The sequence below is a fragment of the Hemibagrus wyckioides genome, linkage group LG05 (genome assembly GCF_019097595.1).
Source record: "Hemibagrus wyckioides isolate EC202008001 linkage group LG05, SWU_Hwy_1.0, whole genome shotgun sequence".
In the NCBI taxonomy this organism is placed as follows: domain Eukaryota; kingdom Metazoa; phylum Chordata; class Actinopteri; order Siluriformes; family Bagridae; genus Hemibagrus; species Hemibagrus wyckioides.
The window spans coordinates 14,050,980-14,078,474 of record NC_080714.1 but is presented as its reverse complement, the minus strand read 5'-3'; the positions used below and the strand labels follow the sequence as shown (position 1 = coordinate 14,078,474).

Genomic DNA, 27,495 nt, shown 5'->3' with positions numbered 1-27,495 from the left:
TTAGAATATACATCTAAGCCAATAATTGATCTAAATGAAATAATGGATCATCTTAAAGCATTTTTAAATTTTATTTGAAAAACACATACAAAAAGGTCATATACAAGACAAGAAATTAAAAAAGAAAGAACAGTTTGGGTTAAGCTATGCAACTTTTTGCATCATTAGTAATAAATACAGTACAAAATCCACCAAAAGTGAATCTAAGTTGTTTTTTTTACGCAATATACACTTAATCTAGTTATCGTACATGATGATCATCAAGCTATTGCTTAAATATTGTCAATACATATTTTTTTCTACTTGACTATAAAATATTAATGTCAGAAAACATTGCGCAGTAACAGCAACAGCAGTGTCTTATACAAAGATAGCCACTTCCCTTTCACTGGCAGGTTATTCAATATTTTTTAACATCAGCAGCAGAAAAAACATCAGAAAGATTTATGGTAAAATATTTTAACATATCTATCCATTCTCATACGTATATTAAAACCTGAGAAAGACATGCATTATAGAGCTTGTGCTTTAGGATCTACTGTTCATTCTGTTTGCAAAACATAATACTATTGCTGTATGTCCAAAATCTTCTAGTGTGGTGGAGCAAGGAAAAAGACCTTGAGGCTGGTGGGAAAACTCATATGACAAGGCATGTCTTATATCATTTCTCAATCATATCAGGTGTCTGCAAATAAATAGGGAGGTTGAATGTGTTTGTCAATTCAACCAAGAAAATAGTTTTCTGGTGTGTCCTGTTTGATGCAATTATGATCAAGCAGGTGGGACTTCTGCCCTTTTTGGCTGAATCTATTCTAAATTAATATACCATGCCGTGCTGAAAAGGTGCACCTTTTAAAATATAAGTGCCTGGTCTAGGTGAGAGCTAAATATAGTTCAGATTTTTGTCATTTGCAATTTTGTCCAATTCTTCAGCTAAAAATATCAAAAGAATAAATAATGGCCACATTACATTTAGTGATAGATATATCTTCAGACAGACATTTAGCTTCAGACCCTGTTACTAAGTATCAAAAAAGATTAAGAAGTAGGGAAAATATGCAAACAGAAGATTAAAAAATAAAAAAAAGCCCGGTCTCTATGTAATAGAAATCCAGCTAATATAAAGCATTTTGGACAAGTGGCTAATCACAGTACATCTCACTCTGCACTAAGCTGTGTTGTAATACTTAAAAAAAAAATGTTAGATACTAACCAAGTTAGATGAATTAAAATAAAAAGAGTATGGTGCACATTTTCCAAATGCCAGTGAGAGGGTAGCCAAGCTGAGAGTGCAAAATAGGAGATACATGCAAAACATTTCCAGTCTATAGCAGTTTGTCTACTAGATCACAGCTAAAGAATTCTTTGAAATCGCATTAATGGAATGTAACCAAATCCACAGCACCACACACTGACACGTTTCAGCAGACCCTTTTGAATTTTTTTCTTGTTTTGTTTCTCTTTTTCTCCTTTAAATAACAAATGCATGCAAAGCACTCCCATTAAAGTATGCACAATGAGGTATTTATACACGTTATGCCTATGTAAATAAATAAAATGATTCAATCGCTAAACTAAATCAAAACATAAATATGCACCCATAGTAGCTAAAGTTAGTAATAAATTATGATTGTTAAATACTTAAGGCATTTTTACTGCACAAAATCCTGTGTAAACTATTGAATGCTGCACACAGGAAATGAGAAAAGACTGATCTGTACCTTCTGAAGGAAAGTTTTCATTGAAGTCACAGAAGGAAGCTCAACAGACATTAACACTGCTCACACGTAGAAAGGCCAGCAAGGGTTAGCTACACTAAACTCTCACTGAGACAATCATGATAATAATAATAATAATAATAATAATAATAATAATAATAATAATAAAGCCAATTTAAGATGTAACGGAAATTGAAACTTCTCCAGTTCTTTGCTTCTCAAGTACAATTTACCAAAATGTTTTAAATTGACTCTAATCCTGGGAAAGGCAATCAAAAACAAGCAAGTTGTATTAATCAATGCATTACTGCATTGCAATGCATTTGTTTTGTCAAATTAGTGTCAGAAATGCTACTAAGCCATGAATTCACATACAATTAAGCGAGGGTTCAAATAATTTAAGTAATACAAGTGAAGCAAATGACTAATGTTAGGCCGCGCTACTTTTTTTTTTTGGATGGAGTATACTGTCAGGAGCAACCGCAGTGTACACGTTCAAAGAGACAGGTCACTGAGTGCAAATGCATAAGCAGGGACAAGAGAAACATTCACAATCACATCAAAGTCAGGCAACCTCATAATATAGTGCATTTACAAAAATAACAGCTAGCTACATTAAGACAACAATAAATATTATTCCAGCATTGCAGCTACTTATTTAAAATGGTGAGAAGCTGAAACAGCCCCACAACTAGGTTGGCATAATCATCAATATTAGGGAAAAACATGAAGAACAGAATGGAAAGAATGAAATGAACTCAAAGTACAGATTAGAAAAGTTATGTTTGGTATCTATAAAACAATGGCTTTTCTCCCTTTTCATCTCCTCCAGAAATGGCAGCAACAGTTTTCATGCACAATATGACTGCTTTCTTGGTTAGCTTCATACTCTACATATGCTGTACTTTCAAGCGATACCACATACTTACATTGCTAATGGAAACACTGAGAAGTAGGCTGTTGTTATTAGAATGTGTGCTTGTCCTACAGGCATTAAGGTATACATCTCACTCCTGGTTTCTTCAGTGACATGTTGAGAACACAGTGTCAGAATTAGTAAAATATCTGTCATGCACAAACTGCCCATCTTTCCATTATGTTCCTGAAAACAAGCCTCAGCCTCTCACAGAACATGCATTTTGAGGATACTTTTCTAAGCATGGAGATTTCACAAGCACAAATACATACTGTCACAGCTTAAATCAAGCCTGGTCTTGCTGTCACCATGGTTACAGAAAGTATATTATATATCACTTCTGATAATTACAGTTAATAATCAATAGTGTCATTTCATACTGGAGTACTTCACTTGTGTTTTCCTTTCACATACCTTTTTAGGATTTTGTTTTAAATCCATTTAACTTTTTAATCTACTCATTACATCTCCTACTAATTGACTACCTCCATTCACATATTGTTCTCACAGAGTACTCATTTAAATATTTTTGAGTTGATTAACTGCACTATAGAAGAATGCAGAACATCTGAAATACATGACTGACTACCACTAACGTTTGGAAATTTGAAAGCTCCATAAAGTTTTGTTATAATGCATTATGAAACATTGTGACAGAGGAAAAGCTTTAGGTTATTTGCAGTTGAGATCATCCAGGGGATGCACTTACTGTCCTAAACACACTGAATGTCCATGCAGGGGACTTTGATAGGAACCATCTTAATGACAGACTCGGCAAAAAGTCACACTGAAACCTGCCCACTTGCACAGATCTGAACGTTCTTCTCCATGAATCCTCAGACTCCTTTCCATTTTGCTCATTTTGCAATTCACCTTTAATCCTACATGAATTAAAGATTCACGTTTCGAGTTGGCTCAGAAGGCAAGGTCAAAGGTGAGAGGTGATGGAGAGACAGACATTTGGCAAAGTACCCAAAAAGGGACAGGGAAAAATGGCAGACCTTTCACCAACGCTACAGAAGACATCAGCTGTCTGGAGTCAGCTGGGTCTCAATGTCCACCCTACAAATGGGACACTTTTTATTGGTTGCAAGCCACTGGTCAACACAAGCCTGGTGGAAGAGGTGCATGCAGGGTAATCTCCTGATGGAAAAAAATATATATGTTAGCTAAAACTGTAGTAGAAGGATCAATTATACATCAAAGTGTAGGCACAAAATAAAAGAAACTTGATTAACAGAATGTTTAAAACTACCTCACATCCTCTCCATCCTCAAGCACCGACAAACAAATTGTACACTTTTCGTCTGTGTCCAGCTCATCTTCATCCATACCTATTTTTAGCTCCAGTGGTCTTCTCTGTTACAGAAATACAAAAATATACATGAAGATATCAACCATGTGAAACAATCAAGAAAGAAGCAATGATGAAGCAAAACTGCATAACTATGACAATCTATCGTATAGACATTCCTGTCGTGAATCACAGCAAGCTTAAGTGAATGTGTGTTTAAGTTCATACAGCCTTGACAAGAACTTAAAACAAAGCCAGAGGATCAGAGCATCAGTTACTCTTTGGAGAGACATTCAACAATATCGGGATCAATTACTAGAGAGTACTGAATAAATTAATATTTTAAAGACCAGCATTATAGAGTCTCAACGAGATGATAAGATCTGTGATCAAGACATCAGACTATCAGATGTGCTATAATTCTAAAAGATGCACAATTTCTCATGCTTTTTATCACTAAGATAAATGTGTAGATGCATATTTAGTGAAATTCTGATCTATCATCTCACATTCATCTTTTGTCCTTAAACCCAAATGTCTTCAGTGCAGAGCAAAAACAAAAGAGTCGGTCTAGTTGTTCCAATATAGAATTACTGGCTGAAAAGGAAAGTTAAACTTTAGGCTAGTCTACTAGCGTTTAATAACTATGCAGTTCTTTACATTGCTATTTATTTATGATGGACAGTTTTTCTTAGCATAAGCTTGAAATTGAATGACTTTCCCTGGTGTGCATTACATGGTGTGCTATTAGTGTGGCTTTATAACTAAATAAATCTTTTATTTTATGGCAAACCTCAGGGGGCTTTCCTCAAAATCAAGCAATATGCATTTAATATACAAATAAACTTGCATTCCTGAGCTACAAATATAGTTCACATCACCAGGCAATTAAACACAGGCAGTCCAGCTGATACAGTGGATATAAAGTCTACAAGCCCCAAATCGTACCAGAATTTTGACCAACTTTAATGTTTTTAAGCAAACAACAAAATTCATACAGAGATTAAAAAAAACATGGTTGCACACCTCTTAACTAATACTAACTATTACCTTTCATACTTGTAATAAGGCACTCTGTCCTTTAGGAAAAGAGTCTATCAGCATAGCAAATCTTGATTCGACAATTTTATTCCGCTTATCCATGCAAAAAAGCTCCAGAACTATCAGGTTGCATGATGATGATCTGTACACAGCCCTCTTCAAGTCATTCCACAGGCTTTTAGGTTTTAGATCTGGGCTTTGTTCTGGCCTTTCCAAAACTCTGGTCTTGTTCTTGTAAAGCTATTGTTGACTCAGATTTGTGCTTTTTTTCAGCTGTGTAACAGAGGCCTATCTTTGTGCCAAAATAGACTGGTATTTGGATCCCCAGTCCCAGCTGAAGAGAAGCAGTGCTGCTGCATGATGCTGCCACCACCATGCTTCACTTTGGGAATGGTGTTTTTTGGGATGGAGTTCTTACATTTGATAAGTTGTCAAGATTTTTCATATCATTTAGAATTCTGATCAAAATGTTCTACCTTAGTGACATCAGATCATAACACATTCTGCCACATGGTTTAAGAAGTGTTTTTTTTTTTTTTTTGAGAAAGGGCTTCTATCTAGCCACCCTATTCCACAGCCCAGACATGTGTAGAATAAGAGACACATGCAGGAAGTGATCGGTACTTGCCAGATATGACTGCAGCCATGTTAATATTGCTGATGGCCTTGTGACAGCCTCCCTAATGAAATTATTTTTGTCCTTTTGCCAATTTTGATCATATGCCCTGTTCTTGGTAATGTTACTGTGGTGCCCCGTTTTCTCCACTAGTTAACGATGGGCTTCACAGCATTCTATGGTACATCTACTGTTTTGAATTCAATTTTTGCACCGTGTATACCCAGTACTTTATTGTTCAATACTTTTCAACAGTGAGATCCTGTAAATGCTTTGTAAGCTTTTTATGGACCATGTCTTCAGCTGTCAGATGAAATACACAAATAGCAACAGGTCTGATTTGTGGCAGGATATTGCTAACTCTATTCAGAATCAGTCCTGCATTGAACATATTACTGATATGTACATAGCTACAAAAAGGAAAGCATGCACTGCTATGAGCTTTACTCTTTATAACTAGTTGATCAATGTGGAATGTAGAAATGTTCAGTGTTTTTAAGCTTAAACATTCTGTGGGACATTTTCACTATAACGCATATTTAGATTTACATATTTATGTTTATTAGGATTTAAAAATATAATTCAGTTCAGCTCACCTTTTTGTATTTATGAGGAAATGTAAATCTCTCAATGGTGGTCTGCACAGCCCCTCGATTCACATTACCAAGCCTGTCTTCCAGCTGCAAGAGTTCCTGAAATTAAAAACATATGCAGTTGTGTAGCTGTATGTTTACCAACTACACAAGTGATTGAAGGGAAATTAAGTATTAAGCCACTTGTCCTATTTTGTCAACAATGCTTAACAAGTGTGGCCTTTTACTTAAATAAGCTGATTCATTAGCAATTACGTCTCTTAGTCAGAACATGATTAGACACTACCTCATAGCTTTCCCTCACAGCGGTGGCATGGCGGGAGGGATTGAGGCCCTGCAGGGTCAATAGATGTAACTGTGGGTAGGGGTAGTTTCTGATCTCATGAACAACCTGTGAAAAGCATGATCATTAGCTGATCTGAATCAAGGCCATTTGAATGTAACATGCTTTTTGTGGGATTAAGATAATTGTTCCTATGGGGCAACTTACATTAACTTAAGTTACAGGCAACTTAAGTTACAGTGTCACTAAGCACATCAGTGTCACATACACTCACTGTCCACTTTAGCAGAAAACCTGTACATTCATGCAGTACATTCATCTAATCAACCGATCTGGTAGCAGCAAAATCATTCAGACACTGGTTAAGCTCTTCAGTTAATGTTCACTTCAAACATCAGAATAAAGAAATTAACCTCTATTACTTTGATCATGGCATGGACGTTGGAACCAGAAGGGCTAGTTTAAGTGTTTCATAAACTACTGATCATCTTGGAATTTCACACAAAATAGACTCTAGAATTGAGCATTGAGCAAAGAAGACTTCTGTGGAAACACCTTGTTCATTAGAGAGGTCAGATAGCCAGATTGGTTCAAGCTGTCAGGAAGTCCATAGTAACCCAAATTATCAGTCTTTATAACCACTATGTGCAGAAAAGCATCTTAGCATGCACAAAACACTGATCCTTGAGATGGACCGCAGAAGACCACCAGATTCCTGTCATCCAGGGACAAGAATTTGAGGCTATCAAGGGCACAGGCTGACCCAAATTGGACAGCCTCAGTTTCTTGTTCTTGGCTGATAGGATTAGAACCTGATGTGGTCTTTTCCTGTTGTCGCCTTTCCACCTCAAGGTTTCATGTGCTGTTTATAATGAGATGCTTTTCTACTGTAATGTGGCAATGTGGCAGTCGTCCTAAGTGCATGGTGAGTGTATGTTCTTAGTATGGAATAACATATAACCTAAAGGATAAACATTATTGACAATGCACTGGACTTATAAAACAGAACTAGCAACAGGCAACTTCCATAGTTAATCTATACACTGATGCACATCATTTTACTGTAAGGAATACATGTAGAAAACATACCACTTGTGCTGAGGATGCATTTCTGGGAAAGTGGTGCAGCCTTGGAGAGGCCAGGTAGTGCTGATAGTGCTGAGGAAGCTGAGGAACATGGTAGTGTGAATGAGGTAGACCAGGGTCCACACTCAAATCCCTGAGAAGGAGGACCATGCAAGCATGGGTTCACAGATATTCACCTTATGCATGAATGTCTTGTTAACACTAACATATTTTTAGGTAGATCTACTTGAACTACTTGCTGTTTAGTCTAAATGTAATTTACATTTCAATAAAATAAATACTGAAATAAGTAATTACCAGAGAAACAACTGTAACATCTCTGTTTAACGGTGGTGAGCAATTATAAAATATAATCCCTGACTCGTTGAAGTAGCCAAAAATAAGTTTTACAAATTAGAACTTGTAATATTACCAGTCTGTTCCTTCAGCAAGATAGCGCGGCTGCTGCGGCACAGGTGGAGGGGGAGGAACATGTATGGAGGGGGTGTATTCATAGGGGGCACGGATCGCCTGGGGATGGTGTGCTGTTCTCTCTTGGGCATGTCTGCTTGAAAGAACCAAGGTTTGATATAAGCTAATCAAAACATAAGTTGTTTTGTCATTTTAGGGTTTTTTTCTGTCAGTATTTTATGATATCCAAATAATACATAATATGTGTCAGAGTATGGATTTGCCATTTTCTGACCTGGGCTGTGGAAGGAACCTCCTGTGCTGTGCCTCCAGGATCTGCTGCTGGATGAGGTATTGCTGGTGTAAAGCCTGAGGTAGGAAGGGGGGGCCTTGGATGTCCTGGAACTGTGGTGCTGGTATGTGGCCAAGGGGAGGATGCAACGGGGCAGCTGGCTGGTGCGTTGGGCCAAGGTGCGGGTTCATTCCCGCCTGAGATTGTCCTGGATGGGGCATTGGGAAGTCAACAGGGATCTGGGCCTGAGGCCCTACTTGGAAATGCCGGCAAGAGGTAGCATGGCTATGCTGATGCCTGTTAAACTGAGATCCTGCAAGAACAATGATACCAGATCAACTAATGTTGGCAAAGAGATGGTTTTTAAATGAATATACAACTCTTGTTGATCACCTCTACTAAGCCTCCCAAACCTCTCTGCACTTTTGAAGAAAGCAGAGTGAAGTCCGAGTGTGTTTTTACAGATTTATTAGCTCGTAATACTACCATGACATCTCGGTGGTAGTCAGCAGCAGTGTGTAGTTTCATTTGGGTTCTCATGGTCACTTCTCACCTCTCAGCAGCTGACACTTCAACGACAGATGCGAGCAAGTCTACTATTATTCTCTGACTATTCCAAGCAGCTAGCTGAGCCTCTCTGAGGGAGTTCCATGGCCACACCTGCTGTCTCAAAGACCCTGGAAAATCTATAGGCTTTGGCTCAGATGAATAATTCTCTAAATGACTTGGACAGTTGCCCTTGCGAAGCATGCAGGAAAACACCACAGCAAAAATTTACGTAAAAATACGTATGTTCACAAGAAATAAAACGGTGAGCATGATTTAATGATTTGTTTCTAAGGTATTAAAACAAAACAATCATGGACCTAAACAAGACATATGGGTGAACATTTTTACACATCTTCCATAATGATGTACAAAGAGTGAATGCCATGTGGAGAATACACCTACACTCAAACACAAAAGCATGAAAACAATTGGCAAGCTATGGAAGATTTGTTTTACCTCTGCTTATTAAGAAACTTCCTGTGCACCCAAAAGGATTTCCAATTCCCTGCATATATGTCAAAGATCTTCTGTTCATTGAACATGCTCTGCCTTGTCTCTTTGAGATTTTACAATTACTCATTATTACTAACTTTGAGCCGTCTATGAACACACATACACATATAAGCAGTTGACTACTTGTATAGTTCTTTGTAATATAAACATTAAATTGAGAAAATGAAAATCTAAAATGAACAGTCTAAAATGTGAAACACCATGAGTTTTTGCTATTGATTCATTGTAAAAGCAAATATACGAGGAAGGCTATTTTATTTATTTAAAAATATATATATATTTACACCTGAAACCTGGTTGTATTATAAAGATTTGATCTAATGTTCACTAAACGTGATGAATAAAATTGAAAAGGCAAATTTAATAAATTATTTACTTAAAATTCTGCGATTTGAAATCCCCCCTCACCCAATGGACAAAATGTCTTCCAGGTGTTAGTGGAAGAAAGAATAATCAGTCACAGTGATGGAATGTTTGGATACCTCCACACACCACAGCATTGGGACATGTACATTGTGACAGGATAACTGACTAAGAAAAGACTTAAAGGTGCAGCTTTAAATGTTCGTAACCAACACCATTCTAAAATTGGGTTGCAATTTCCAAAAAATCTATTTACAATACAATGCAAGGCAGTATCAAATTGATTTCATGATATCTTGGAAACACTAACAGCCTAAAGGACCACTGGGTTCACACTGCACCTTCAAGAACCTAAATAATCAACACAAATGGCCACATATAAACTCATTGAGCTCTTGTGATGAAGAAAGCAAGGAATCTATCTTTGTCACAGCAGGAGGGAGGAGGTGGGGAGGGGGGCAATAAATGGAAATCAGCAAGAAGCACACTGGAGGTTAGGAAAAATACTATATTCTTTATTGAAAAATATTAGTATAGGTGGATTTGTGTCATAATAATAATACCATGCAACAAATAAAACAACATTGACCAAAGGCAAGGCCCACCATGCTCCGTACAGGGTTAAACAGAACAAAAGCAGCATCCAATGAGCAGATGTGTTGGCTACAGCACATTACAGTACAGCAGGGTACATCTTTTCTACAGAAAGATTACATTGGAGTCTAATCAATGTTGAATAAAAAAAAATAATATGAATAATGTGATTCATGCATTGAAGTCTATTACCAGAACAAAAGGTAGAGAAACCACAACCAAAACAATAGACATTTTCACTCTAATAGAGGATATTTGTAGCAGTGCAGGAAATTAAACATCCCTGTGAAATGGATAGCATTTTGGAATTTGTTAGTGCAGAGATCAAGTCAAGTGCTTAATTAATTAGCATCATTTTTTATGCTGTGTGTATTGAGAAGCCTTATTTAGGCAGTTGTTAAAGCCATGTGGCAAATGTCTGGATGATCGACGCAGGTGCAGTGTAACATATTTGTGTGGCCATTACATTGCATAGCATGCTTTATTTCTTCTTTAAATACTTGTTTGACACCATCTCGCTTTATAGACATGTAGGGCACAGGTTCCCAAACCTGGTCTTGGAGCACACCTGTCCTGCACATTTTAGTGTTTTCTCCACTCTAATATACCCACTTCAACACAGGAAGGGCTCTTGTTTACCAGATTAGATGAATAAGGTGTGTTGGGAGCAGGAGAAATACTAAAATGTACAGGACAGGAGGTACTCCAGAACCAAGATTGAAAACCTGTGATACAGGGAGTAAAATGATTGGAAATTGCCCGATTTCAAGAACATAAATAGTTAAATAAAGCAAGCCAACACACTAGATGGGTACAATGCACCTTTGCTAGTACGAAAGACATGATGCTTTTTTCGTTTAAGAAATATGAAGTGCAAAATGCATCCACTTTACAGGAATTTACACATGTTGACTACCAAGGCTGGAAGGGATGTACATGAGTCAACTTCTCTAATGCTACTGTATACGGGTTAACTATGTCAACTTAACATAGAGAAACACATTTTAGCTTAATGTTATTTTTTTTAGTCTTTAACATAAGGGAGCACTGTTCTTGGGTGTTCAAATACCAATGTCGTCTTCGGATGGAAAGAGGAAATGAAGAAGGGGGATCACAAAACAGCTAAATGCAGAGAACAGGCAGAGGCCACACCACACAGCAGCAGATGATCATTAGCTACACAATGGAGGGGGGACGACAAAGATCGGATAATGCAGAATGTAGAGCCAGCCTCGATACTATGAGACAGGAAATAAGAAACAGAAATAAAAGCACAATGAAATCGTTGATGCCACTCCATGGAGAAAAAAAAAAATCAGTGCCACGCTAGCTTAGTTAACCAGCTAGCTACATTCGCTCAGCTAGCTAGTCAGTCGGGCAGCTAGTAGACGATGTGAGCAAGCTAAGCATAGTTAGCTAGATAGCTAATTAGCGGATGTCTCACCCTGAGAGAGCCGTGCTCAAATGCAAGCATAAGAATAAATATAGAATTAGCGGCCAATAACCATGTGACACTGTGCTTACACACTTCGTGGAAGTCGGACCAGATCATTATCTAGCGTCTGTAGTATTTGCTGCAAATATCTAACTGATCGGCTAGTTACTCTTTAGCTGATAAGCGGCCATCACAAAGAATTACAGATTGAATGCTGAACTCCCAAACACAAGGTTCCAATTTAACTTGTCGCTTATGGTTAAGGATCTATTACAAGACAGTTAATATTTGTATGCTTGCACAAATGAATCACCGTGTAAATAGTACACATTGATCAGCTACACCAAATTGCAGCACAATAATCAAATGCCTTAACTACTCTTTCGGGCCTTCATTGTCTATTCGCGGCTCTAGCTAGCTCTAACTAGCTAGCCGCAAACGTGTTTTAACGCTTTGGCGGGGGGGGATTGGAGACCAATGAAATACACAAAACATATGGTTACTAAAGACAAACCAATGCCCCCAATTTATGGTACGTGCCCCCCGTAGACGACCAAATGTCTTCCAAAACATTCAGCTGCTAGCTAACAGAATAGCTTGCCCTAAAACAGAAATCGGTCATGCAACGATTATGTGAAATCCTCCCTTGTCGCTTCGCTTGCTTACTCTAGCCAGCAAGGAGGGCAAACAGCCACGGAGAATTTGTTTATCGCTATCTTACAGCCTGAGCGGAATTACCACCAAGGTCGACGAATGATTTTATCTAGGGAACTGGTCGTAGCTAGCTATGTTAGCAAGCAAGTGGTATTTTTGGAAGATTTCGTACACAGCTAATGTTAATGGCTTAAGACAAGTAAATGTAATAAATACCTCTATTCCTTACTGAGCCGAAAACGGGTAGAACCAGGTATCCAACGTGTACTAACACCATCTTTAAATTCTTCTGATCGTTTAACAGTCTTTAAATAGATGGCTCAAAATACTCTCGAGTAGAAATAAAAACTAGCTAGCGTTACATTCAAGGCAAAGCGCGCAGTTGCCTTGAGGACAAAGACGGAGAGCAGCGGACTGCTGCTGGATGATCAACACAAAGCTGGACATGAACAGGTTGCTACTGCCACTCACCGCCAGATAGCGCTACTGAGCAGGGGGAAAAACCACACGTAGATACTCAATACCACATGCATAATTCTATTTTATTTCGATATTTCCTTAACAATGGACATCGTCTGAAAGCAGCTTTACAGAAATATAAAAATTTCTAATAGTAATTTAAAAAGTTTGAAATAAAATTTATATTTATCCCAAATTAGCAAGTCTGGGGCAACGGTGGCAAGGACAAACTCCCTGGGATGACATGAGGAAGAAATATTGAGAGGAACCAGACTCAAATGGGAAGCCATCCTCATCTGGGTGACACCAGAGAGTATGATTATAAATAATGTCCTTTCTACAACTGTATATAATCAGGAGTACTGTTTCAAGGGAAACCCAGATATGTTCATGAGTGAATCTAATGTCTGATACCTCATCAGGTAGCAAAGGATGGGGATATCGAATAATTTGCAGAGTGAAAGCAAAAAAAAAAAGAAAGAAAATCTAATCAAAAAGAACAGCTAATTTGAGAAAATATCAGAACTTAAGAGAACTCAGCTTATATGGTAAGAATATATGGTACTATATATGTGCATTGTGAGGACAGTCTATGTGAAGAAAGAGGTGGATAGAAGTCTGTCACTATCTTTGGAGGACAGGTTACTTATAACTCTGACAATAATCACAAACTGTTATGCATATAGCTGCAAAATATCCAAAAGTTCCTACATGTGCATGAGGCATGAGGAATAAAAGGGCACCATTAACAATGGTACTTTAATTTATAAAAAATGCGACTTCATACGGCCACTAAATGAATGGTTTTCATTTAAAAAACATTTCTTTCATTTTCAATGAATTTGTGCACACAAGAAGGCATTTAAACACTACCCCTGGCAGTTACAGGAAATTTATATTAGAATCAAGATCAAAGCTTAGACAACTGAACAATTAAATAATTCCCTGCAGGTCTCCATCATTCACGTTTTCATTCAGTAACAAATGAATTTAAAATACACATTGACATTGAAAACACAATCACAGGGAAAACATACAGGTATTAAAAAGATACTCGTTTATTACTAAGACACAAACATCTGCCAAGGTCATTGTCACAGCAACCTTGCCAGACATCCCCTTGCCAGACCAGAAGAGGGCAACTTAGTACACCATGTGAGCTTCTTCTTCTGGTGTGTCTTACATTCTTTCCTATGATTATACTCACATAATTTATGTCATCAGTAACCTTATTTAATCTCTTGTGTTTCACCATTCTTTGTCTTTCATAGCCTTTCCTAGTGCCTGATTTTTTAATTTTTTTATTTTGTCATATTCTGCAGTTTTGTGCCACGGTTTATTTGTTCCTTTTTACACTGCTGATGAATTCTCAACCTGCATCTGCTTTTGCCTCCATATTACATGATAGATATCTGTCAGAGGAGAATTGCCAGACTGGTTTGATTCTGCCTCTGCTCAGTGTATGCAGTGTTTGCATGTTCCCCATATGCTTTGGGTGGTTTTCTCTGGGTATTCCAGTTTCCTCCCCCAATCTAAGCATGTGCTGTAGGCAGGGTGACATCTCTAAATTGTCTGTTGTGTGTGAATGTGTGTGTGTGTGTGTGTATTAATGCCCTGCTATGGACTGGCATCCCGTAAAGGGGGTCCCCACCTCGTGCCCTGAATTCCCGTATGCGGTTCAGAAAACAGACGTATGGATAATCAATGTTAAAATTGAATGCTCCATTTGAAAAGACTCAACAGGAATAAAATGACAAATTATATAGATGTCCTCATAATAATTTTAAAGTAAAAAAAAAAAAATCTAAAAAACTGCTTTTAAGTATTCATTCATTCCCTTCTATATAATAGTCTTAATTTGGACTAGTATTTGGACTAATATTTGATGTTCTTAAGCAGTCACACCAGGTATTTAGGAGGTCTAACAGCTAAAACATCAGATCACATTTGTCCTGATGTGATGAGCACCATGAAGCTGATGAAGTTGTTAGGAGGAGAAAGGATGGATTAGGTTATGCTTCCTAGGAGCATTGTGAAATGCATTCTAACAAAATGGCAAAATTATGGCACAACCCAGATAGTACAAAGATCAGGCCATCCTTCATGACTGAGTGCACGGGCAAGAAGGGCAATTGTCTGTGAGGTGTCCAACAGGCCAGCCTCAACACTGAAGAAGTTAAAGAACTCACTGGCTTAAATAAGAGAACCTGACATAACTTTCTATACATATCAGTTAATTCTTCTTTTAAAGCCATGATCCATTATAAACCTATAAATAATGGACAAATATGTTGTCAATATTTACATGCATCCATGGATATATAATTTGATTACTATTTAAATACGTGATTACAAAAAGGATACTTTCATAATCAACCTGATACATTGCAATGAGTTCTACATGAGCACTGCATCTGCAATCTGTTGCAGTAGGGCTATCTGTTTTGTGCACATTTTTTCATTCTCAGTGCTGCCACCTTTTGCTACTCTTTACAATTAAAGTCACCTTTCATGCATTTCTTAAGGCCAAGGTATTTTTTGTTGCGTATTTTTATTGTTCATTTCACTTCACCACAAAACAATGTAAGAACTTTACACTACATATAAGTTATTAATACTAGGAGACAATGTGAAAATCTGCTGCATTTATTTTATGCAAAAACAAATGTCAGTTTTAAAAACTAATGTCATTAACCTTATGTAAATGGTCTAGGAACATTTATCTGACTGGTAGTGCTCAGGTATATTTATAGTCCAGAGACATTCATTTAGTCCAAATAATCAGTGGGGTTCAGTTATCAAGCTGGATACGAAGGATATGCAAATGGTTTACATAAGCATTCACACAAGATATGTGGTCCTTATGAAATACTTTAACAAAGAGACACTGAACTCAATATGGGAGCAGGCAGCAATGTAGGAGTGAGCAGAAGCACAGACACAGATACACACTCAGTCTCAACAGCTTGTTTAGCAAACAGGTTCAAATAAATCCAATCACAAAGTTCACACACCAATACACAGTTCCAATCCAACATGAGCAAACAGATCTAACAGAGCTAACCCTAACCCTAACCCTAGTCCAAGGCACACTACTCCAAACAACAGCAACAGTGGACAAGCAGGAGGTGCTTTGACATCTGATTCTAATGCTGTTTTACCTAAGCAGGGTGAACATATGTTCAGCTTTAGGCTCCCTAATTCCACAAAATTCTTTTCTTCTTTACTGTTGCTTTCTTTATCCATTTAGGACTGTTACCTCCAGAAACCATTGTCTTGTGTCTGCCCATGCTCAGATAGAGGTAAACAGCAAGGTCAGTCGATAAAATATATTATTTCCGTTACATTGCTTACACTATGTTGCTGACAGTTCCTCTGACACTGCTTGAAGTTGGAACTGCCAAATAAAAACACTGGGCCTGCACATTACAGTTACAATAACTATAGAACCAGTAAGAGTAGTGGGCTGCATGATTGCACAGTGGGAAACATTGCATTAATACAGCTCCAGGATCCCCGGTTTGATCCTGAGCTTGTCTGTTCACTGTTTTTATGTGCATGTTCTTCTTGTGTCGTCATAGGTTTCAAAATCTGGTGTCCTTTCACCTCCCAACATTGGCTAAGATAAAATGCCCCTAGGTGTAAAATATGTACATGGTGCCCTGCAAAGAACTGATTTAACATCCATTGTGTTTTTCCACCTCAAGTCCATTGTTTCTGTCATATGCTCTGTATCCAGGAAGATCCTGACCAGTATAAAGCAGTTACTCAAAGTGGGGAAATATAATAAGCAGATTTTAAGTATTTACAATTAAAGTATTGACAGTATTAAAGTTTTTACATTTTATTGATCAGACTATACATTCAAGACCATATAATATCAGGCAGAAAATTCAGACTATTCATTTAAAACCAAACAAATTGATAGATAATCCTGTAGATATTATTACTATTTCTGATAAGCGCTTAGAATGCTTTACTCCCCTTCAAGAGCTCGATTTAAATTCACTAATTTCTTCTTCAAAACTTTCAACCTGATGATGAGATATTCAAAGTTTTCGCATTTTTACATTGAGGAGTGTTAATCAGTGTTCCACAATTTATAGACAGATTTTTTGCAAATTGGTAAAACCCTGCCCATATTAACTTCTGAGAGACTCTGCTCTCTAAAATACACTTTTTATGTTTCTGACCCGTTGCCAATTAACCTATTTATTTGCTAAATGTTGCTCCAGCTGTTTCTTTTTGGTAATACTTACTTTTCCTGCCTTTTGTTGCTCTATCCGAAATTGTTGAAGATTTGTTACAGCCATCAAATTCAAAACATAATCATAATTAACAATGGTTGTTTTTAGCACATACTTTGTGTTTATTCTACCTTGATAATGAAGTCACTTCAAATTATTTAAGCAGCTCTATTTTATCTATTTTATTTATTTTTTTATACACAGATTGCGTGCAGGAACACAGGCAAAGTGATGCCAGTCAACACATCCTGAAGACCCTGGTCGTCCATGGTGTAGATGGAGAGGATCCTGTGTATGTATTCATCCTTCCTGAAGTCAAAGAGATATTGCCAGGAAGTGGCAATAGTGGCTATTTATAGAAGATCCAGTTCATTGCTGGCTATTACTCATTTGCTGAGTTGATCTGAACTGATGCCACACATTAATACAAAAACGACAGAAAAAATGCCCTAGGCCAAAAATAAAAATAAAAGATGCAGTAGAATATGAAACATAATTGTGGATTATACAATGGGATTTGACTACTGTTAACCAGCTCTTCTGTGAGCTACTGTCCCATAAATCAGCACTTTAAACTATTTAAAGTACAAAACAAAACATGGAATTAAGTAAAATTAAACACGCAGCTTTCTTTTTGGGAAGTTGAGCTCACTCTTGTTGTATGAAATACATTTGTATTAAATGTTGTTGATTCAAGTTAGGTCTAATGTGGACTGATGATTTATAAATAAATGTGTGCAACCAGATTACTTTCAGTAAAAAGGTCTGTACATAATGAATTTCACTTTGAATGCAAATGCATGTGTGCATTAATACTGTATGGGTTTTGCAAAGGACACTAGGATATTTACTGACAATTTTTATTTAATAACTTGGCCTTCAAATAAACAGCATCAATATTATTGTTTTAGATGCAGAATGTCATGTGTGACGAAACGAAGCTTAGATCAGAACTGTAGGATTTCAGAAGTGTGGAAACTATTATAATGTCATAATAACAAATCTGTAAACAATTATTCATATGAAGACTCAGGTAAAAAGTTGTCTCAGTTTCTCATTCACATTTCTGAGCTAAACCAAGGTGAATACATCGCAGCTAAGTTATTGTTAAGAAGTAGAAGATCTAGAAGCTGCGCCTGTTAAGGTATGAAGACTATTAGCATGTTAAGTAGATAGGAGATATTGTAATCAGAGTGTATTGTGTGAGTGCGACCATCTACACTGATTTGGCTTGTCTCTTGTGCCAAAAGTGTAAAACCTTCAGGAAAAATTTCTCCGGAGGTGGGCAAAATAATTTAAACACAAGTTGAATCATATAAATAAACAACCAGACATATTTATGGTGTTCCACAGTTTTTATCAAACATGATGAGTACAATGGACAAGAAAACGCAGAGCAACCCTGCTGTTCATATGCCTCATCATGACAGAGAAAACGGGATCTTACGAGGTGATGACAACTACCTGTCTGATGGGGAGAACTTCTCTTTTCCTGGCCCTCTGATGAGATGAGTCCCACACACACACACACACACACACACAAACACACACAGCAACCTGACCAGATGTTGTGGAGGTGGAGGAACCTGAACAGAAGCAGGCCCATTTCTTCTAGAAGATGATGGAGCTGCGTTAAAAAAGGAGCAAAAAGGGAGTAAGTGTTTGAGTTGACTGTATGTTGACTGTTACAGTAAAATTATTCATGATAAAAGCAGCATGAGATTTAAACTGCAAATATGCAAAATTTGTCAGAATGAATAAATTAGCAGTGCCTAGAGTATTTATGGATGTCTCTTCTACAGAAAGCACTGCTAACTGATGTCACTACACTGCTTTTCACTACAGACCTCTGAGGAAAAGGGTATTATTTTGTTTTTAAGGGTTTTTTTAACTTGCAATTTTATGTTGTAATATGTGATGTTATATTAGCTATACCTTTGTTTATTAATACTAGGCCTGTCAATCGATTAAAATATTTAATCGCGATTAATCGCATGATTGTCATGAGTTAACGCGAGTTAACGCTCTCTCTCTCTCTCTCTCTCTCTCTCTCTCTCTGTCTCTCTCTCCCTCCCTCCCTCCCTCTGCGTGCCTGCGTGCGTGTCCGTCGCTTCTACTTCTTTTCCGATATCTGTCTGCACCGCACTACACTTCCGCCCATCCCAAATGCTCTCATTGGTTGACACACGTCATCACCTTTATCCCAAACCAATACGAAACGAGATCCCACCCCTCCCGTCACCCGGGGTTTTTCTGTGTGTGTATTCAGAGCCAGTGAGCAGCAGACTTTTTAAATAATTTACAAAATAATAAAAAACTTCGTTAACGCGCGATAAAATATTTGTCGGCGTTAATGAGTTAACGCGATAATAACGCGTTAACTTTCCCAGCCCTAATTAATACATCAGCATCACCTTCTGTCTGTTTTGTATACTGTCATTGTGTTATTTGTGGGGTTTTTTTGCTTTATTTTTTGTTGGCCAATTCCTGCTACAGATAGGGGTTAACAACTAAGATAGCCAGTGTCTTCCGCTGGCAAAACTTTTGTGCTCTGCCGACCCAGACTGTATGAATACGTATGCTCGCTGACCACATGGCTCCCCCAGCCAAATTTCCAGGTTAGACTTTCTCTTTTTATTTCTTTTTAATATTCTTTTACCTCTGTCAAATTTAAGCATGAACCGTTTTGCTAAGATGGAATGACTCCATTTGTCTTAGATCTTCAAGTGCTATCATGCCAGCAGGCTCGCTGAGTTTGGCCATTTCGATCAAGCCTTTGAGTACTGCAAGACCATCGCTACAACAATTGCTATATTTCCACTAGAAATCAAAACCACGATGTAAATGACCATTGCTGTCAATACAATTATCAATATTTATAAAATGGTTCCACTGTTTTAAATGCAAAATATTTTGTCAGTTTACTTCCCTGTCTGTCTTGTAGTTGTCTGAGAGGCTACACCAAGGGAAGGGAAAAGAACCAGAGTGGCTTTAAAGTCTTCATCAACTGTATGCAGACAGTGTTTAAGTTGAAGAACTCCAAAGGTGGCCTTATGACTAGTGAGATATTCACTCTCCAGTGTCCACGTGAGGAAGGCCATATTACACCATGGAGTATGTTCATTCACCATTTGGACAAAAAACTGAACTGATCTGAATCACACAGCAAAGAATTTACAGTAATGATTTAAAGTAAAGTAAAGATCTGTAGCACATGTCTGTCAGAACACATTATACTGGGTGAAAACCGTCTAATCAGTTCATATATTTGCATGTAAAAGGTTTATTAAAAGGTTTGAATCTAATATGGTCATATTTACATAAAGTGTATATTAGTCTTTGGGTAAGAGACAGAAGGGATCAGAGCTTAGGTGGCATTAAATATGCAGAGTGTGTAAGCTGTAAGCTTGTTAAGACAACACAAAGAGGGTGGAAAATGTGTGTTTTAGCAGGTACTCATCTTTACCTTTCTACACTCTGAGACATTGACAACACACGTCTTATTTGTCACTGAATGATTGTATAGTTGTTTAACAGAGGTGTTTGAGTCCCTATACACTCCGGGAGAACTGCTGGGTGAAGGAGGTTTTGGGAGTGTGCAGGAGTCCATAAGGCAGATGGAAAACAGATAACAACTGCACATCTACAGTCAATTAGCACTAATCAGGTTGCCATTAAATATGTGGGCAAGGAAATAAATGAAGCTTTCATTACTATTGTAAGTAAACTTCCTTTAACTCTGAATTGCACAGAATTTATGTGAAGAATTATATGTAAATTGAATTGTTCGTGCACCATGACATCAAGGCGGAGAATATACTCATCCACACCAATACACTGAAGCTGAAGCTGATAGACTTTGGCTATGGTGATTTGCTGCAGGACACCCCCTATAGATAGTATGCAAGTAAACACATAATAGGTATTGAAAAGAATAAAAAAAAAAATTCAGTTTAGAACCATTTCTTAGTGACGATGCTGATGGTGCTCCTTCTCTCTTTTTCACTCAGGAACTAGAGCTTACTTGCCACCTGAGTGGTTATGTGAGAGAGAATATTTGGGTGTTCCTCCGACCATCTGGAGTCTAGGAGTGACCAGATCTTTCGGTGTCTGGCGTGACATCCTCACTCGTGCCCAATGTTTTTTTACTAATAACTTTTTATTAAATATTCAATTATAAATACAAACAAATACAATGCTTCAGGAGTTTGGGGGGAACAAAAGGGGGGGGGCAAAACAAATGATAAGCAAATCACAGGATAAATACAAAATACATAAACAAACAAATAAAAAAAAAGGGGGGGGGGATCATACAGTTAGTGATTATACACATGGCTTCAATTGACATAAAACTAATCACTTTGTAAATTCTTTAACAAAATCTATAGCAGCAGTTCAAGCATTAATTGTTCGAGGTGTAGCTTTATGAAATCTGCCTGTTGCACGTTCCAAGATTAAAATATCTAAAAGATAGGACAAAAAGACTATCTTGAAAAGTTGGTTTGAAGCAAATACCCACTTGCCAGACAGACGGGAAGTGGGTATTTGCTTCAAACCAACTTTTCAAGACTTTTTGAAACTTTTCAAAACTTTTTTCTTTTTGGCGGCTGTCAATGCTGCCATTAAAATTCTCTCTTGCTGTAAACTAAGAGTGATGTTGGAATCGTCTACAAACAAAAGTAATCCTGGGCATAAAGGAATATCCACCTTAAAAAGTATGGAAAGAAAATTTACCACGTAGTGCCAATAACTCAGAATGGATGGGCATTCCCAAAACATATGTATGTAATCCCCAATAGAGGTTGTATTGCAGTTTTTACAAGTTTTATCATTGGACAGTTTCAGCAAATAAGCTCTGCATGGTGTTATATAGACTCTATGAATAAACTTAGTGTACCAACCGATGAGCCAGACTTTTAGATGAAGTAGATATATTATTCCAAATAGTCTCCTAATCAAACTCGACACCAGTAGTGCTAAACTCCCTGAACCAGACTAAAAGAGAACCTATGACAGGATCTTTATGAGTAGTGAACAAATTATACAGATAAGAGACCAAACCCTGACTTGATGGAGATTTCTGTAGATGTTCAAGCAGGGGATGGTTTTCTAATTGATCATCCCAGGATCCTGAAAAGAACTTCGGAATTAAAAATGTCATTCAGAATGCGGACATTTTTAGCTGACCAAGAAGAGGAAACAAACGGTTTAGAGCCTGTCAAGAGGTAATTATTGTGCCATATGGGAGAGGATCTATGAAATTTACAATTATAACAAAACAGTTTACATGAGTGTTTCCAGACTTCAAGGGAGCAAGTTATGATGGATCCAAAACGCAGCGTTGAGCTTCTGTGTGTGATGCCAGCAAATGGTAGGTCTTGTAGTCTATAGGGATAAACCAATTCTTGTTCTATAGACCACCAGGATGTTTTAGAAGAAGATTCAAACCACGTCTTCAAATATCTTATTTGAAAAGACCAAAAGTACAACTTAAAATTAGGAATGGCTAGATAACCAGAAAGTTTTGGATACTGTAGTTGTGACAGGGTCTTTTACCATGCCATATGAAGTTTGTGCATTACTTATCAGTATCTTTAAAAAACTGTGGTGAAGGAGATAACGGTATAGCAGAGAACAAAAAATTAACTCAGGGAAGAATATTCATCTTTAATATCGATATCCTACTACAGAGAGAGATCTGTAAGGAAGACCATATCTCCAAATCATTCTTAATTTTTTGTAACATATCATTAAAGTTATGCTTACAGATTTGACTAAGAGAAGAATAGATATCCACACCCAAATAAGTGAAGTTAGATGACTGAATCAGAATTGGTAAAGAGACATGAAGATCAGATATAGTAAAGGTAGAATCAAGAGGCATTAAGATGGATTTATTCCAGTTTATTTTATACCCTGATAAAGAACTAAGGCTTGAGGGAGTGAATCTTGACATCTGAAAGGAAAAGGATGATATCATCAGCATAAAGTGAGATGTGGTGTGTGGAATTCCTAATATGTATTGGAGAAATGAGGGAGCTGACTGCTTGAGCTAAGGGCTCCAGTGATAAAGCAAATAAAATTAGCAAAAGGGGGCAACCTTGTCTGGTGCCCCTCTGGAGAGAAAACTGTGGAGAAACTATAAGACCTGTAGAGACGTATGCCGTGGGGTTGGAGTAAAGTGTTTGAACCATAAGAATGAAGGAGGATCCGAAACAGCCCACAGATAGGACCATTCCACTCTATCAAAAGCCTTCATAGCATCCAAGCTAAAGATTGCACATGAGTGTTTATTATCTCTGCAAGCATCAATTATATGCAAAATTATCCGAGGCCAATCAGCCTCTAATGAAGCCGGTCTGGTCCTCATGTATCAATCCAGCAATGCATGTATTCAATTGGTTAGAAAGAACTTTTGCATGCATCTTAATATCAGAATTTAACAATGATAAGGGTCTGTAACTCCCACAATCCAACGGGTTTCTTCCCAGATTTTAACAGTAGTGAAATCAGTGCTGCGCTTTGGTCTCTGTGAAAGTAACCAACATCAAGCGAGTGTTGAATAGACTTAAGTAGTAAAGGACCAGCCAAATCCCAGATCTCTAAAAGGAACTCTGGAGGTATACTCGTGCCCAATGTTTGAGGAAATCCTCAGCCACGAATGGTTTGAGGAACCTCAGAAAGTCAAGGTGAGCCAGTGAGAAGAAAATAGACCTTAATATATAGAGCGAAAACATGTTATAATAGTCTATATTACATGGTGTGTACTGCTCTGTAACAGAGATTGCTGTGCTTATCTAATTATATTAGATTACACAAATATAATCACATAGAGATATAACGTTCTTATCCTTTATAAAATAGTTTTCAATATGATAATCTATAAGTAAAAATAAAAACCCATTAACACACAAAGTAATCTGTGGGAATATAAATGTTAAGCTTAAACAAATATGTAGAACATGTTACTGTAATATTTGTCGACCTTTTTGTAGTATCTATACAAAACTGAAGGCTGTTTATATTTAATTTCTGAAGATGTCATCTGTTAGTAATCCAGTGCTTGTATTACATGCAGTCGAATATTAGGCATATACTGTATGATAAATAATATTTATGACCTATGAACTTATTATGTACAATACTTTTATTGTACAGAACCTGGCAAATACTGAGACACCTGCTCTTCAGCATCCTCTTCTGGAGAGCCACATTACACCATGGGGTATGTCAGAATCCACCATTTCCAAACCTGTTGCTGTAATGAGTTTTTTAATAAAAGATTAACTTGCTAGTAAAAATTTACTGTGGGTTTTCTTATTTCAACTTGATTTAAATGATTGTCTCTCTGCTTAACAGAGGTGTTTGGGTCACTGTCCAGACGAGCTGCTAGGTGAAGGCTACAGGATGGTCTGTGCAGGAGTTCGTAATGCAGATGGAAAGCAGGTCATATGACTGCACATGGCATCTACAGTTAATTTTCACTAAGTAACAAAATGCAGGAATTGTAAAACATCAAAAGTTATCGATGTATGTGAGGTACAATCACAGGGTTGAATAATAACATTTGCCTGATTATCTGGGGCAAGGAAAACACTTGAAACAGAACAGCAGAATGTAAAACTATAGTTTTTGCAGGAAACTGTTTAGGAACTGAACAATGTCAACATAAAGAAACATGGCATTATTTGTTGCCAATCATCTGCAAAATGAGACTTGCAGCAAAATGTTGGGAAAATGGGAATATGAGGCTAAGCAAGTCTGAAGCCATCACAGATCTGCCACTTCATCTGTCAGCTTGTGACAGCAAAGAAGTAGTGTCTATAATGACCTTAGAAACTACAATGACCTAATAGTTCCTCATGGGCCATTGATTGCTGTTGTAGAAAGGACATTAATCAGCTACAGTTATGTTATTTACTGTTTAGTGTCACCCAAATGAGGATGGGTTCCCTTCTGGGCCTGCTTTATCTCAAGGTTTCTTCCTTATTCCATCCCTGGGAGTTTTTCCTTGTCACCGTCGCCACAGGCTTGCTCATTAGGGATAAAATATGGATAAAATAGTTTAATAACTAAATTTAATAATTTTATTCTTATTTCGAGTTATTTAGTTATTTTATTTTTTATTTTCATTTTTCCCCTCCCCTTTCTCTGTTTTTCTTCTTTTGTAAAGCTGATTTGAGACAATGTTCATTGTAAAAGGCGCTATACAAAATAAATTGAATTGAATTGAAGCCTTATTCCCAAATGGAATAGAATGTTTTCAATAAGAATGTGCATGTTTATATATATATATATATATATATATATATATTGAAAACATTCTATTCCATTTGGGGATAAGGCTTCAATTCAATCATATATATATATATATATGAATAGGTTGCAAATAAATACACTATATTGCCAAACATTTTGGGATAAAATCATTGAATTCACATGTTGTTTTTCGGGGGTTGGGCTCGGCCCCTTAGTTCCAGTGAAACGAACTCTTAATGCTTCAGCACACCAACACATTTTGGACAATTTCATGCTCCAAAATTTGTGGGAACAGTTTGTAGATGGCTGCTTCCTGTTCCAACATGACTGCACACCAGTGCACAAAGCAAGGTTTATAAAGACATTTGATTCCTCAAACATCACTGTCAGACTGACTGTCAGAAGCACTGGCTCAAAATATCATGAGGCAGGTGGTTAAAGCTACTTGGTGGAGAACATTTTTCCTCCACCCTGACACACTAGAAGCTAATGGACTAAGTAAGTGCACAACAGATATGAAACAGAATCAAAGAGAATGCAGTGTTGTTGTTTTTTTGTTTTGTTTTGTTTTGGCAATGGTGCTGATGGTTCTTCTTCTCTCTTTTTTGCTCAGGCTCAACTTGGAGTTTCTCCCCACCTGAGTGGGTGTGTGATGGAGAGTATTTGGGTTATCCTGCCACCATGTGGAGTCTGGGAGTTCTCCTGTTTATCCTGGTCTGCGGACACTTGCCCTTTTATAATGACAACGATATTGTTTACAGGAAGATGTACTTTGCGCCCGGCCTGTCTGAAGGTGAGAAAATGTAGCATCACCATTTAGAATCGCTGAAGTTGTAAAACTGGCATTACAAGATTAATTGATTTTTTTTAAATAATATTAATATCTATCTAAATGTCAATTTAAAATATCTCATCACTGCAGACACATAAATAAATAATAGATAAATTGGTGTCTGGACCCGGAACTTGAATGTCGGCCGACATTTGAAGAAATCCTCAGCCACGAATCTGGTTGATCTGAGTGAAGGATCTGAGTGAAGGTGAATCTGCTGAAGACATTCATTCTCACTTACATAAAGAAAGGAAGAAATGAATAAACAAATATATAAAGCTCTGGAAAAAAATAAGAGACCACTGCCCAATCTCCAGATTTGAACCCTATTGAAAACCTCTGGAATGTCATCAAGAGGAAGATGGATGGTCACAAACCATCAAGCAAATCTGAGCTGTTTGCTTTTTTGCAAAAAGAGTGGTATAAAGTTCCCCAACAGCAATGTGAAAAACTGGTGGAGATCATGGAGCCAAAACGCATGCAGATCGGGGTTATTCCACCAAATACTGATTTCTTAATGTTATTTAGACAAAGACACAATTTGTTTACAAATTTTTTGCATTTTGTTTTATTTGAGTTATTAAAGCTCTGCAAATACTGCATGATCTTGGGTTATTTTGATGTGTTGTCATTTCCTTTAAATATACACTCTAAATAACAATAGTTATATTTTGAATTTAAGAGAAATATTGTCAGCAGTTCACAAAAAATGAAACAAAACTGTTCATCTCACCAATACATGCACCTGTAAGAAAAAAAACATAAGAAACTGATTATTTTGCAGTGGTCTCTTATTTTTTCCAGAGCTGTATATAATAAATAATGTAATGTAATAATGTAAATAAATGAATTCCATTGCAGCACCATTTTTTTCTTCTTTAGCCATTTGGATTTCTATTTGCCGGTGTGCTTGGGATCATTGTCCTGTTGCACGTTCCACTTTCACTCCAGCTTAAGCTGCTGGATATATTGCCTTATATTTATGTTTAAAGGTCATATCAACCAAATATCAGGTGGAATTAGCTGTGACTCCTTGATTGGAATGAAAACCTGCACCCACTCCCACCGTTTGCAGAAAAGACTGGACACCCCTGACATAAAAGTCTGGGTCACAGCTGCAGTAGTGCATGCTGCACTACAGGGTTTATTTTAAATTCATCACATCACTGTGCCACCTACTGGCTAATTAATGCTGTTGAAGCCATAAAAAGTGATGTTCAATCGTCATTGTTCGTCATTCAATCCATGCAAAAATGACAAGTTGCTGTTAACCTTCAGTTTGTCAATTGCCTTAAAAAGTAAATCTGAACAGTACAATGGAAAATTCTCTGCCTTTATGAACTTATATTTGTTAAATTGCT

General features: G+C 37.2%; 1 protein-coding gene and 2 long non-coding RNA genes across 4 annotated transcripts; 2 read left to right on the top strand and 1 right to left on the bottom strand.

Moving 5' to 3' along the window:
• Window positions 1–72: 72 nt before the first annotated feature.
• On the bottom strand, window positions 73–12,804 carry ark2cb (arkadia (RNF111) C-terminal like ring finger ubiquitin ligase 2Cb). 2 transcript variants are annotated; one of them, XM_058389857.1, is made up of 8 exons: window positions 12,554–12,804; window positions 8,233–8,542; window positions 7,960–8,091; window positions 7,551–7,680; window positions 6,465–6,569; window positions 6,182–6,277; window positions 3,890–3,993; window positions 73–3,777 (listed from the first exon to the last, which is right to left on the bottom strand). In XM_058389857.1, exons 1-8 carry the CDS (start codon window positions 12,612–12,614, stop codon window positions 3,660–3,662), a joined length of 1,056 nt encoding a protein of 351 aa, XP_058245840.1. In that variant the 5' UTR covers window positions 12,615–12,804; the 3' UTR covers window positions 73–3,659. The 2 variants fall into 2 exon arrangements, 1 of the variants encoding a protein (XP_058245840.1); XR_009204594.1 differs by lacking the exons at window positions 73–3,777; window positions 3,890–3,993; window positions 6,182–6,277; ... (2 more) ...; window positions 7,960–8,091; window positions 8,233–8,542 and adding an exon at window positions 10,143–11,486.
• A 6,470-nt stretch (window positions 12,805–19,274) lies between these two features.
• LOC131353292 (uncharacterized) lies at window positions 19,275–20,910 on the top strand. Its single transcript, XR_009204604.1, has 3 exons — window positions 19,275–19,661; window positions 19,762–19,883; window positions 19,988–20,910. It is a non-coding gene; the product is annotated as an uncharacterized LOC131353292 (long non-coding RNA).
• Window positions 20,911–24,065: 3,155 nt separating this feature from the next.
• On the top strand, window positions 24,066–26,079 carry LOC131353603 (uncharacterized). Its single transcript, XR_009204639.1, has 3 exons — window positions 24,066–24,268; window positions 24,403–24,489; window positions 25,916–26,079. It is a non-coding gene; the product is annotated as an uncharacterized LOC131353603 (long non-coding RNA).
• Window positions 26,080–27,495: the final 1,416 nt, after the last annotated feature.